This window comes from Choloepus didactylus, chromosome 9, assembly GCF_015220235.1.
Source record: "Choloepus didactylus isolate mChoDid1 chromosome 9, mChoDid1.pri, whole genome shotgun sequence".
NCBI classification, from domain to species: Eukaryota; Metazoa; Chordata; class Mammalia; order Pilosa; family Megalonychidae; genus Choloepus; species Choloepus didactylus.
This window is the reverse complement of record NC_051315.1, coordinates 13,812,760-13,827,183: the sequence shown is the minus strand read 5'-3', so window position 1 is coordinate 13,827,183 and position 14,424 is coordinate 13,812,760. Positions and strand designations below refer to the sequence as shown.

Below are 14,424 nucleotides of genomic sequence, written 5' to 3'. Positions count from 1 at the left end.
GGAAGAGAGGGACACACAAACATAATTTTGCTATAATATTATTTTCCTGTAAAGGAAAATAAAGCAGAATACAAGTGAGTTACTAGGGTGGTGTGCTCTTTTATATAGGGGGCTCAGGGAAGGTCCCTCTGCTGAGGTGACATTTGACTAAAGATCTGAAGAGTGACCATATATATATATATGGGGAAAGAACATTCCAGACAGAGGGAATAAAAAGGTAATAGACCCTGAAGCTATGGTGGCTTAATATGTTCAAAGAGGGACTAAGGTAATAGATCCTGAAACTAGAGGATGTGCTTGATGTGTTTTCAAATAGCCAGGAAGTCAGTGTGAAAAAAAGAGCAGGTAGGAAATGAGTGTGGAGAAACAAGATGGGAGCCAGATCACTTAAAGACTTACAGACCAAAGTAAGGACTTTGGATTTTATCCCGAGTGCTAGAAAGCCATGGAAGGTTTTGAGTAAAAGAGTGACATGATCTATCATTGAAAAAGTTCACTCTGGTTGTTTGGGAACTGCTTGCAGAATGAGGTGCTTTTTAAAAAGTATCCTTTTGCAAAAATTTGATATTTCAATCCATTGCTGCTATCTTTATTGATGTTTAAGCTGTCCGTCTTTGACCAGTCTCTTCACATTGGGTCCTGAGCATGTGTGTGCGCGTGTATGTGTGTTTTTGAATTATTATAGCTAATAGCATTTGTTAACCACCCAAAGAACCTCTGGAGGAGGGCTGCTTTGTCTTCTAGAATCAGTGTTCACTCCAAAACACTCAAGAGAGTAGAACATCAATGAGAAATGAGATATAGCATGTGTTTTATGGAAAATTATTTAAACTATGCCCTCACTTTTATTTCTTAAAATTCTTCACTTGGGATTCATTCATTCCTTCACACGTTCTCTGGGAATTTCTAGGTTTCGGATACACTGTAGGTCAGAGCCATGAGCATTGGAGACATCCATGTGAATAACATCCAACCTCTCTGGCCAAGAAGTGCACATGAAGCATGATTGCCAATAATGGGAGGATTTGTTGGGTCATCCAAAGGGCAGTGACATAGTTTTCAGTGAGGGAGGGAGGAAATGGCAACGATGATCTTATACACACACACCGACACACTCATATGCACAGTCCATCTGTTTGTTTGTCTTGTCACAAGTATTTAACAGTGTGGTGTTAGATGCTAAGAAATAAGAGGACTCCATGCCGATTTTCATTCCAAAGGAAAATAACATCTACAGAATAGACACACTCATCACATTTGCCTTTTTCATTATTCCACATTTACAAACCCTGCGGTCCATCTGTTTCCTGTGTCACTTCATTCTGGAGAGAGCTGCTTTGGGGGAGTGCCCCTCATGACCCTAATTTAGACTGGGTGTTCCTAATTTGGGTGGTAGCAGGAAGTGGGTAGTCTGAGTGATTGGGAATAACCTTGGCCCTGGGAATGGTGCTGTTTAAACCGTATTGTGCAGAGGAACTCCCTGCGGATCTTTTTAAAAATGCAAGTTCTGATTCATAGCTCTGGGTTAGGGCCCCGGGACTCTGCATTCCTTGCAAGCGCCAAGGCGCTGCTGGCATTGCTGCTGGCGGACCAGGCTTTGAGTAGCAAGGACTTACAAAACACAGACCAAGCCCTGAAGGTAAAATAGCATTGCCACAGGTGATCTCCACATACTTCAGGGATATGGAAAACAAATCCTAATTTAATGTGCTGCCCAGCTGTTTAATTTTTAAAACTAGTATTCTATTGGTTTTGTTAAATATATGTTAGTTATAAAAATACAGATAAAATTGAGGCATGCAAAGGAAAGTTAAAGTTATCCCATTTGCAGTCTTTCTCCTTGGTCACCAGTCTTAACACTAGGTATCCTATCATAATTTTTTCTTTGTTTATATGCAAACACACACATACCTGGGATTTTTTTTTTTAATGACACCATATTATATGTCTTATCCAACTTGATTTTTTTCCCCTAATGACATATCCTGGACATTTTTCCAGGTCAGTATATATAGTTCTTCCTCATTCTTCCAATAGCTGTATAATATAAAATTTGGTTCTGTCATAATTTTTGCAAGTATTCCCTTTTGATGAATATTTAGGTGTTTTCCAGATCATATAACATTTTGTGTAATAACCAAAAAATATCATTGTAAATCTATTCTTATACTTCAGTGCTTTTTATAGAATAAATTCCTGGAAGAGTTTTACATTTTTAATTTTAATAGATATTTATTATTTTTCCAAAAGATTGCAGTAGTTAATATTATTACTAACTGTATCTGATTCTCTAAACTCTTGACAGCAATTTTTAATTTTGGGCAGGCTGATGGTATATTGGCATCTCCTTGACTACTTGAGAAGTTGAGTATGGTTTCATATATTTATTTATTATCCATGTTTACTTCCTTTTTTGTGAGTTGCTGCTTCATTTTTTGCCGATTTAAAAAATTGGGTTTGCTTGACTTACTATTTTGCAAGGGGCTTTTTTTTTTTTTTAAATAGGGATATTGCTTTGTCATGTGTTGCAAATATTTTCTCCCAATCTGTTTGTCTTTCAGTCCTTCTTATAATTCTCTCCTGCTCTTCAATTTTTTTTTTCTGGCTGTTTCATTTGAAAATCTTTTTTACTGTATTTGATTCTCTACATCTTTCCATTATTGCTTCCTGTTGGGAATGCTTGTTTGAAAAAAATGCAGGAAGTTGATTTTTTATCTCCTTTGTTGAGCTTGAGCTTTTTATGAGTAAACCTGGATTTTTCTGTTAGTCTTCTTCCTTAGTGTTTCAATTCATAGCCTGCTGTTTATTATAGTCTGCCAAATACAGTGCTACATGAGATATTATTGAACTCGAAATAATGGAAGGCAATTGCTTATGCAGTGCCCCCATGACTATACTGTGTTCTTCCTCCACTGGGCAGGGCAAAAATGGCTCCTTGAACCATTGCAGAGTGACATGTGTAACATTTTAGGGGGCTGCGGACACACCAGGGGGAACTAACCAAACCTTGTGAAAGCGGGAAAACCTGCCATGTTCCCTGGGTGCCAGAATTTATGAGGGGACTAGAGGAGCGTGTTTCCCTCTGGGTTCTCCCCCACATATCTTTCCCCTGCCCTCGGTAATCGAATGTCATGCAGGGTGACTGTTGGGGAAATTCCCAATACCAGAGGCTGGCCCCTGCCTGGAAAGGGATTTTTTAGGTAATTGTCAACCAGATCATGTTAATCACTTTTAATGTGATTAAGAATCACTTGGGGATTTTTCTTTTCCCTGAACTATTGAGAGTAAGTTGTGTAAATCATTGCCATTTGCCTGCCTCTAAGTACTTCATTGGGTATTTCCCAAGAAGAGGGATATGTTCTTAAATAACCACAGTGCATTTATCAACCTCAGTATTTAACAATGATACCATAGTTTAATCTGTGCTTGTAATCCAGTTTTGTCAGGATCAAGTTGCAGATCAGATACTACGTTTAGTTGTCAGTCTTTTTAGTTTCTGTTAACAGGAACCTTTTCAATTGAGTAGGCTCTATGACGTTGGCAGTACTGTTCACCCCTCATCCTTTTTTACTAGAAAGCTCATTTTGGATTTGCCCGATATTTCCTTATGGTTAGATGTCCTTCTCAGGGCGTCCTATATGGAGGCTCTTGATGTCCACCTTCCCTTTTTTGGTGATGTTAATTTTGATCATTTGATCAAAGAATTATCCAAGTTTGCTCATGGATAGTTACCAATTTTTTCCCTTGCAACTAATAAGTAACCTATGGGAGACACTTTCGGATCTGCAAATGTCCTGTTCCTCTTCCAAACCCCCTTCTAGATTTGGCGTTTGTTAATGATTCCTGCCGGAACTCATCTTTACTAAGATAGTGGCAGAATGAGATTCCAACTCAAGTGTACCCTCTACTTGTCCTCCTCTGTTTATTTACTATTTCTCATAGATGTGGACTCATGGATTTCTAATTGTTTCAGTGGTCTGTTTTCATTAGTCCTTAATTATTTTGATGCTTATCTTGTCCCAGATTTTGGATTGCCTTCCTTTTTGATTGTTATACAAAGGACTGAAAACATGGGTGACAGGATTGTGGACTATTAGTGATATTTTGGTTACCTTCAGGTCATACTTTCTGGAGAAAAAGTGCTAAATGTAATTCTTTCCACATATACAGTGTCTGACAGTTTGTTCTGTGTGTTTGATTTTCATGACAGCTTGAAGATACAGGCAAGGTGGTACTTGGAATCTATCCACCAACCCATTTCCTCCAAGCTTAAGTTTGACAGAAGACTAATGACTAAATTAGCTGATGGGATTAAAGTTCAATCGAAGTTACTCACTCCTAGTACACACTTGCATGGTTTTATAGACTCTGATTTCCTTTTAAAATCCATGTTACTTCTCAAGCAAGTATGTGTTCTGGTATTTGGCTTTATGCAAAGAGGTGGAGAGCCCTGTCTATAATACATTGATGTATTATAGAACATCAGGCAGAAAAACCGTCTCCTGGCTCTCTTGTCTCCCCACCAAGCCATCCGAATGAAGCTTTCTTAGTTTGGAGTGTATTTGGCTGTTTGCAAGGGCATGTATTTATTCATATTGACACAAGGCCTTATGAGCACAGATGGACTGGAGGGTCCACCCTGAAATAGCTCCCATTTTCTCTAGGACAAAACAGAATTTCTGAAGACGGCATTTTGGGCCCATTTGTAGATGAACACATCTTTCGTCACCCAGTCACTTCCCCAGCTCATACCTTATGCTTCAGTATTACCTATTACTTGAACCCCCTGTGGTGGGGCCCCTGGTGCTCTGCACAGGCTCCCTGATGCCTGCAGTGCTTTCCCCAGCTGCTGAGCAAACTCTTAGTCAACTTCAGAACCTTTCTTGAACCTCTTTCCCCAGTGTCCCTTATTCTTTCCATCATGCCTTTATCATCTTTATCATTGCATGTAAGAAATTTTATTGGAATGCTTCACTTATATAGCCTCTCTAGGAGCTGGAATTTTCTAAGGGTGGAGGCCAAAGGTTGGCAAAAGTGCTTAAGTGTCTTGTGAACAATAATGAATCCAACTCCCTCTAGTAGATAGAGACAGAATAAAGGAAGCCTGTTGGTATGTTTCTTGAATCCCCTGTGAAAGATCCCAGGATTTGTTGTGAGGGGCTAAAATTCCCCTTGTTGAAAGCTCTATACTATGGCTATAAATCCAAATAGCTCATTGAGTAGATTAGATAATTAATCTATAGGTATAGCTGTGAATTGTCAGCAAAGTCAGTGGGGAAGTATACTTGCTTTATAAAAAATGGATGTCTGTGCTGAAGTTGGGGATGAAGTGTATGGATATCTGCAGCTGACACTGAAAAGAAATAAGCTGGGCTGATGGGTAGGTAGAAGGCTGATAGATGAATGGATTTGTGATGAAGCAAATGTAGCAAAATGTGGACTGTAGAGTCCAAGGGGTGGGGTGTGGTTCACTGTACAGCTCTTACAACTTTATGTATGTTTGAAACTTTTCATAATAATATGTGGGGATACAGGATGCCTGTTATTTGTTAAGAACACATTTATTGGCTAGATGGATCCAATTCTACATGTGAAGTCATCGGTGTGACCTTCCTAAGCAACCCTGATTCTTTTCTTTCTGTGTTTCTTCTCCTCTCTTTATCTCGTCAACTCCTCCAAGTCTCAACAGTTTATATGTCAGTCCCTCCTGGAAATTTTCCCTGTCCTTCCACTCTGATTTGGACACGTCTCCTCCATGTTCCCAGACCATGCCCTGCATACTTTTGCCATAAAACGACCACCCCGGACTGTAACCATTTACTCTACCAATCAGCCTGAGCCACTAGACTTCGAGTTTCTTATGGGAAGGACTGTTTTCTGCAGTGCTTTCAGTTACAAATAAACAACGATCATAAACAGACTTCCAGTGGCTTGAACAAATCGGGATTTATTACCTGGAGTTGGGATATCCAGGATTGTTGCGGTGACTTGGCACTGTGTTGGCCCCTCTGTCTCCTGTCGTCCCCCTTAGGGTCAGTTGAATTATGTACCCCAGTTTAGATCTTAATCCACGGTCCCATGGGAGTGAACCCATTGTAAATAGGACCTCCTGAAGCTGTTGTTTTTAGGTAAGGTGTGGTCAGCGGAACCAGGGTGGGTCTTAATCTGATTGCTGGAGGTTTTAGAAGAAGGCCACAGGGAGAAGCAGGACGTCTGTGGGAACCCGGCAGGAAAAGGGGAGGACATCGCCATGGGACACGAGGCAGGGATTCAAGTCAAGGACCCACAGGGGTGATGGCAAGCCAGCACCAGGACACTGCCAAGCCAGGAGGGGGAGAGGGGGAGGGGGGGAGCAAGCCTTCTGGCCTCTGATACCATGAGACCATAAATCCCCATTGCATAAGCCAGCCTGTCGCCTGTGACAGCAGCTCAGGAAACGGCCACCCTTCTTGTGGTGCCTGAAGCAGTTAGGTGGATTGGAAATATCCACAATGGTTATTTCAGCTTTGAGCTGGGACTTCAATTTATCAAATAGTCTTCTAGAAAAATTGACTTTAGTTTTGAACAGTAGCAGCTCAGGGTTTGATGTCTACTGTGTTTGAAAGACACCCCCCCCCCTCCACAGCTACCCTTCCTGGAAAAAATATTTGCCTATTTTCATCCAACTACAGTGGTTCATAGAAGCACGGTGACTTCAGAGAAGCTGTGTGACAGATTACCGGGCTGTCACCCCTCTTTTTGCTAACCTCACTTCTATAGAGAGCAGTTGTGGACCAGAAATTAGGCCAAAAGTAGTTTCACATTCCTGGGCCAAAGTCTTTTGGGGGAGGCCAGCCCCTGATCCCATTTATTCTATTTTAGTCCCAATCCAAGTGTGCTTAATTATCCAGTTAATTGCTTAACTCACTTATTATAAAAAGCCGAGATTCAGAAAAGGGGGTGTGGAAAGACTGCCTGGTCTAGTTGGTAAATCAGCTGTCAGAAGTGAGGGAGGAAACCTGTGAGCCGGAGGCGTGGTCTCCACGCAGGTAGCTGGGGCTGTTCACCTAACCCAGGTGCCTGGCTGGCAGGGATGGGCCTGGGATCCAGGAAAGCTGGGACCACCTTCAGTCTCCTCTGTTTGAGAAGGCCAGGTAGGCAAGTAGATATAATACATGAAAAGTAATGTGCAAAACTTCACATAAATATTACCTCGGGCAGGTTTCGAATATGGGAATCAGTGGGTAAAAATACTAAAACAAATACACTATTAATATCAAATACTCCTGGATGGTGAGATCATAGGTGACTTATTTTTCTTAAAAATAATATTTGTGGGTTTTAGGAATTTTCTACAATGAGCAACACTACTTTTTGTTTTAAATACTTAAAAAAAAATTCTAGGCATATTCAGAGTGGTTCTTTTTCACATCTACCGGGTCTTCTTTGGATAATGTCATTTTCCTCATATTTTGATTTTGTCTGTTAAAGCTGATTAAATAATACCTTTTATAGTATCTGTCTGCAAACATCCTACTTATGGATGCTGACTCTCATTTATGGTGATTTGCTCCCTTGTTTGAGACCTAGGAATGGTGGCCCTAGCCGTGAAGGATCCACATTGTCCTTTTTGCATGCCTTCACCCCAGGCGGTTTTGTGCAGCTCCCTGCTTAGTGCTCCACGGCTTCCGTCAGCCTGGGACCCCTCAGTGGTAATTCCTTGGCTGGGAGGAGTGCTGTAGGTACCAGATTTTCATGGGGAGAGCCCCCACAAGCCTGGGCTTGGGCAGACACGTGTCCTTGTCGTCTTCCTCTGCTGGTGGACAGGTATTTTTCTTGTCCATTCTTTACCTGCAGGTGTGCTCCTTTTACAGAGGGGTGGGCGGTAGTTTGCTAGCCCTGTGAGTTTGTTAAATCCTAGGTTACCAACAATAGCATACCATCCAGGACTCAGGAACAGTGGTGCTTACTGCTGTTTTGCTTTGCTTTGTTTTGTTTTTTCCCCTGCATGGGGATTTCTTACTTTCTTTAGAGCTCGGCTGTGCATTTGAGAACAGTTCTCCCCTGGAGCCGCTGGGCCACTCTGCCTCAGTGAAGTGCTGTCAAGATGAATTGGCTTTTAGTGACAAGTCATTCTTCCGCCCTCCCCAGCAGTACAGCTTTGGGCACATGCAGCTGAGATTTCTTCTCTCTTGTCCTGGCTTCACTCTCGTCCTGCCTCTGCTGTGATGAAGGACTTTCAGAGTTGCTGGAGGGCTTTTATCTCTGCCCAGAGCCTGGAAGAACTCCTTTTCTGTTGCAGTGTCTGGGTTCGGCCTTTTTGGAGGGTGTGAATTTCACTGGATTTCGTCAGGTAGAAACCAAACTGCCTCTAAGTCTTTGTGCCTTTCACCGGCAGCTCTTCACCTGGGTCTCCTGTCTGTGGGTGGCCTCCGAGGAGACCAGCAGGATGGCTGCAAACAAGAACAAGAGCCAGAGCTCGCTGGCCCTGCACAAGGTGATCATGGTCGGCAGTGGAGGGGTCGGCAAATCCGCCCTGACGCTTCAGTTCATGTACGACGAGGTAAGGCCCGGCCCCTTGTGGCTCCCCGGAGGCGGGCTTCCTTCTCCTCTGTGTTTCTGTTACCGTTTCCCACATGCCGAGAACGTCATGGGGAAAGTTTGTGTTAAGGTGGTGTCCTAGTTTGCTAATGCTGCAGAATGCAAAACACCAGAGATGGACAGGCTTTTATAAAACGGGGGTTTATTTCACTACACAGTTACAGTCTTAAGGCCACAAAGCATCCAAGGTAACACCTCAGCAATCGGGTACCTTCACTGGAGGATGGCCAATGGCGTCCGGAAAACCTCTGCTAGCTAGGAAGGCAGCTGGCATCTGCTCCAAAGCTCCGGCCTCAAAACGGCTTTCTCCCAGGACGTTCCTCTCTAGCAAGTGCGGTTGCAGTTGACTCGTCTGGGGGGGGGAGGTGGCGGCCGGTTACCGAATCCTAGGCTCTCAGGATTGCTTGGAGGGTGCCGGCGGCGGGGGCTCTTTCCCGGAGGCGAGGGCGAGGCGGGGGACTGGGCCCGGTCCCCGGCGTAGGCGTGCAAAGGAGGGCGGCGAGAAAGGAACAGGCGGGACACGGTTCTTTTAGGGTGAAGAAGCCAAGAGAGAGAGTTTATTAGGGGAGAGTACAAGCTTATATCGGGCGTTTAGAGGGCGGGGTAGCTGTAGAGGTTAAAGGCTTGGATTGGTTCTGAGAGGGCGCGGAGGTTGATTGAAAAGGGGCGAGAGTTGCTCCGGTAACGGTGTCTGGCAACAATGTATGCGCACTGGTGGTAATGGGAGTTGCACTGGCAACGGGGAGTGTCCGGGCAAGATAAGGGGGTGGGGAAAAGGCGGTTCCCTCCGGCAAGCCTCCCCTAACAGTGGTATTTTGGGTGAGGAAAAGGGGCCTGCCTCCGGCCTCACTTTCCCAGGCCCGGGGGGCTGTGGAGGGCGCTGTCGCCCGTGCCCACCACCCTCCCCAGGGGCTGATCAGGTCCCCCAGCCCAGGCCCGCCAAGTTGAAGCACATAATCAGTGTCCCGCAAGCAAGCTTGCTCCTCTTCAAAACATCACTCCCAGCTGCACTCGTTCCCCCCCCCCCCAGTCAGCTCATTTATATAGCTCCACCGATCAAGGCCCACCCCAAATGGGCGGGGCCACGCCTCCATGGGAACATCTCATCAGAATCATCTCCCACAGCTGGGTGGGGCACATTCCAAGCAAATCCAGCCAGCACCAAAACTTCTGCCCCACACAAGACCACAAAGATAATGGCATTTGGGGGACACAATACACTCAAACCGGCACATTCCACCCCCTGGAACCCAAAATTACATTATCTTTCCAAATACAAAATACATTCATTTCATCACAATATCACAAAAACTTAAATCATTTCAGTAACAAAAGTTAAGTACAAAATCCCATCAAAATCAATTTAGGCATGGTCAGTCCCAAGGCACAATTTTTCTTTAGCTGTGGATCTGTGAACTTAGAACAAGTTATGTGCTCCCAATATACAAAGGAGAGACATTCATAGGATAAACATTTCCATTGCCATAAGGAGAAACAGTAAGGAAAACAGGGTTAACAGGAGCAAAACAGTTCCTAAAACCTGCAGGACAAACTCCATTAGATTTCAAAGTCTGAGAGTCATTTACAGAACGACGTTGCATCCTTGGGGCTTGAGAGAGCGGGAGCCTAACCCCTCCTAAGTGCCTTTGTGGCAGCCGTTTTCTCTCCAAATGCTTGGGTGAGTGCTCCAACATTTCCACACATTGGGGAGACCACCTTCTCGGCTCCACCCTCCTAAAACCTCGGGGCAGCTCCCGGATTCCCTTCCATCTCCGGGGCACACGCTCAACCCCTTCAGAACAGTGTGGTGGCAGCCAGGCTCTCCTCAATTCCCTGGAAATGTGCTCCACCCTCTTTGGGACCTGAGGTGGCAAAACTCTTCCAGAGCATCGAGGCGGAAAGCCTGCCCTCGACCTCCAGGGCAAACTCACCCTTTCCATGCATGTGGGCTGCTCCGCTCTCCCAGCCCGAGACCTCCTGACTCCAGACCTCAACCTCCATGGCTCTGTCTTTGAAGAGATTTTTCCTTTAATTTTTTCCTTGTCTGTCTCCTCCAGTCCAGACCGGCAATGGCTCTGTCTATAAAGATCTCGCAAAAATTCTGTTGGCTTTGCATGAAGCATGCAGGGGTCAAAGCCATCAGACAATGGGACTTTCCACAAATCCTTTCTGCTTAACTCCTTTTCCAATCTTGGCTTGTACTGAAATGGCGGCTGGGTTCCATGTTTGGTTACATCCTCACGTTGGGCTGTAGCTTCTGGGATTCCATCCCCTGGAAGCCTGTAATTTTCCAAGCCATCAACTTCTGGTTTCTTTGAACCCAAGAGTTCAGTTCCAAGTTCATCTCTCTCCGCTCGCATTTTACTATAAGCTGCAAGGAGAAGCCAGGGTATATCCTCCACAGATAGTCTGGAGATCTCAGCTAAGTATTCCAGGTTGTCACTTTTAAATTCTTCCTTCCATCTGACACCAGGACTCAATTTTGCCAAATTTTGTGCCACTTTAAAACAAGGATCACCTTTCTTCCAGTTTGCAACAACACATTCATCATTTCTGCTCAAGTCCTCATCAGAAGTATCTTTAGAGTCCATATTTCCACAAACAGTCTCTTTAAAGCAGTTTTGGCCTTTTCTATCAAGCTCCTCACAACTCTTCCAGAAACTCCCCATTATCCATTTAAAAAGCCGTTCCAACATGTTCGGTATCTGCAAACTCAGCAGCAAAAGCACCCCACTTCTCTGGTACCAAAATCTGTCCTAGTTTACTAATGCTGCAGAATGCAAAACACCAGAGATGGATAGGCTTTTATAAAACAGGGGTTTATTTCACTACACAGTTACAGTCTTAAGGCCACAAAGCATCCAAGGTAACACCTCAGCAATCGGGTACCTTCACTGGAGGATGGCCAATGGCGTCCGGAAAACCTCTGCTAGCTAGGAGGCAGCTGGCATCTGCTCTAAAGCTCCGGCTCTAAAGCTCCGGCCTCAAAACGGCTTTCTCCCAGGACGTTCCTCTCTAGCAAGCTTGCTTCTCTTCAACACATCACTCCCAGCTGCACTCTGTTTCCTCTTTGAGTCAGCTCATTTATATAGCTCCACTGATCAAGGCCCACCCCAAATGGGCGGGGCCACGCCTCCATGGGAACATCTCATCAGAATCATCTCCCACAGCTGGGTGGGGCACATTCCAAGCAAATCCAGCCAGCACCAAAACTTCTGCCCCACACAAGACCACAAAGATAATGGCATTTGGGGGACACAATACACTCAAACCGGCACAGGTGGCTTCTGAATCGCTTTGTAGGGTCTGTGGCACTTAACCAGTGTAAGATCTGGATTGCTGATTTTAGGTAAGTAATTTCAGCTCTGGCAGGGCTGGGAGGGATCCCTGCTCACTTTATATCCATTGTTATACTTTGAACTTGCTATCTGACAGGAGTAAGACAGGAAGGAGGGACCGTTGTACAGGCAGTTCTAAAGAACAGATCGACATTTTGCTTTGGGACGAGTCACTCTGGGGAGGAATTGAAGGGGGTGCTGTCATAACTACGTATCTTTTCTCGAGTGTCAGACTTCAAGTTCTCCTCACTTCTCCTTTGCAGCAGGGTGAAGTTTGGCTTCATTTTCTCGCCATGCCCGACAGAATTTACATCCTTTTCTTAACATGGATAATGTAACTGGTGTTGAGTTCAGCTTGACAACACAGCCTCGATTCCTGGGGCAACGAGAGCCTCTGCTTGACTGTCATTTGCTGGTTCTCCAGGCAGAGCATTCAGACAAGAACTTACACTGCAGGGCTTCTCATTTGCCTTGCATCCACATGGACATATGTGTTATAAAATTTGCAAAAGAAAGTTATCGTAGCTGTAGTTGGTTAAAACCGCTATTCCTTTTTGGTAGGCTTTCCATCTGTCCATCTTCTGCTTATGTTGGGTGGCCCTGGAGTGGCTACAGGTATCTTTGGGATCTAGCTGGGGGGAGGTAGATTAGGGACATGTACATTTTGGGTTTAGAGGCATATATTTATGTGGTTTGGAGTCATTGCTGTGTGTGGTTCAGTTGTCGCTAGCCTCCCAGTGTAGGAATAGCTTCCAGAAGCCTACTGCCGCCCACCGAGCTGACTTGCCGGCATTGGATCCTGATATGGACGTGTCCTGTAGCACCTGGCACTGAAGGAGTGCAGGTGATGGAGGAGAAGCCCGGGTGGAAGCGAACTGGTCCCCAAAGTTCTCCCAGATCTTACTGCTTCTTACTGTGAAACTTGATAGAGTTTTCTGAAAGTTGACGAGAATCCTGAAACTTTCATTATTAGCAATGCCATGTGGTTGTGCAGCTGAAGAAATCTTTTCTAAATTGTCAGAAAAATTTCAATCAACCATACGGGAGGAAAGTCTGATTTATTTTTATTCTTTCTAGAAAATACTGCTAAATCCTTGGCATATGTCAAGATAATCAAAGAGTATACAGCCAAAAAAAAAAGAAAAGAAAAAAGTAGGAAGATACTCTAGAGGTATGTCAGGCCATTAATAAATGTTATTTGACTAGATTTTGTCATGTTGGTGCTATTCATATTAGCGTTCTATGATGTGTAACAAACCACCAGAAACTCAGCAACTTCACACAGCAGGTATTTTTCACGTCACAGCTTCCGTGGGTCAGGGGCTTGGGTGTGGCTAGCTGGGTTCTCAGCTCACAAGGCTGCAATCGGGGTGTTGGCTGGGGCTGTGATCTCACTTGCCCTGGGGTCTTCTTTTGGATTCCTGCCTGTTCCTTGTGGTTGTAGGACAGAGGCCCTCAGCTCTGGGGCCCCTTTCTGCAGGCAGTTCATAACGTAGCAGCTTGCTTCTTCAAGGTCAGCAGGCAAGTCTCTAAGCTAAGACAGAGTCTTCTAGAACAGACTTAATATGGGAGAATCCGATCACGTTTGTCCTGTTCTCTTGGCTGGAAGCAAGTCACAGGTTCTGTCCGAACTCAAGGAGAGGGTATTGTACCAGGCTCACTGAGGCACACCTGAGGGCGTGTCTGCCATAGAATTTGTCAGTTTTTTAAAAAATCTGGATTTTGCCCCCACAGGGAACATTTGGCAGTGTCTGGAGACATTACTGGTGGTCACGATTTGGGGGAGGATGCTACTGGCATTTAGTGGGTAGAGACCAGGGATGCCACTAAATATCCTACAATGCACAGGACATTCCCTCACAAAAAGGGTTACCCCATCCAAAATGTAATCGTGCTGCTGTTGAAAACCCTGGATTAGAGGCAGAGCTGCGGCAGGTCCGAGGAGGGAAGACGCCTCGACAATGTAGGTGATGGAGAAGCTCCCAGATACCAAATCCAAGAGCAAGTTTAGAAACAGAGCCCACCTCTGCTTGCAGACAAAGATCTATTCTCCTCAGCACATTCACTGAGACCCAGGGAATGAGGAGAGCCTCATCTGGGATTTTCATTTCTATGAAGTGTGCTTGTATGTGCATATATGGCAAGAGGGAGGGACAAAGATGCGTGCCGCCGAGTCAGGAGTGTTTCCTCTTCTCTTTCCTAGTTTCTTTACAGAAGCGGGAGCTAGCTATTCTTGGCCTTAGTATGTTTTTCTTGGGGGCCAACATATTTGAGAAGCAGAAAAATAAAAGCAGGGCAAGGAGAGAATGTGTTCGGGGATCCTTAAATGATTTCCAACAGTGCTGCTATATCTAATAGAATACTCTGCGATGATGAAAATCTTCACTGTCCACACTCCAGTGCACCATTCCAGGAGCCGCTTGTGGATACCGAGCACTTGAAATGCATCTAGTGGCTGCCGTATTGGACAGTGAAGTTGGAAACTCACAATTTTGGAGCTCAAACA

At 44.8% G+C, this 14,424-nt stretch overlaps 1 protein-coding gene across 1 annotated transcript in view; it reads left to right on the top strand.

Moving 5' to 3' along the window:
* The window catches only part of RALB (RAS like proto-oncogene B), a 48,488-nt gene that overhangs the window by 16,836 nt on the left and 17,228 nt on the right, over positions 1 to 14,424 (top strand). Inside the window, exon 2 of the mRNA XM_037849237.1 lies at positions 8,378 to 8,542. Coding sequence (XP_037705165.1) covers positions 8,429 to 8,542 — 114 coding nt within the window. The 5' untranslated portion in view covers positions 8,378 to 8,428. The remainder of the gene's footprint in view (positions 1 to 8,377; positions 8,543 to 14,424) is intronic.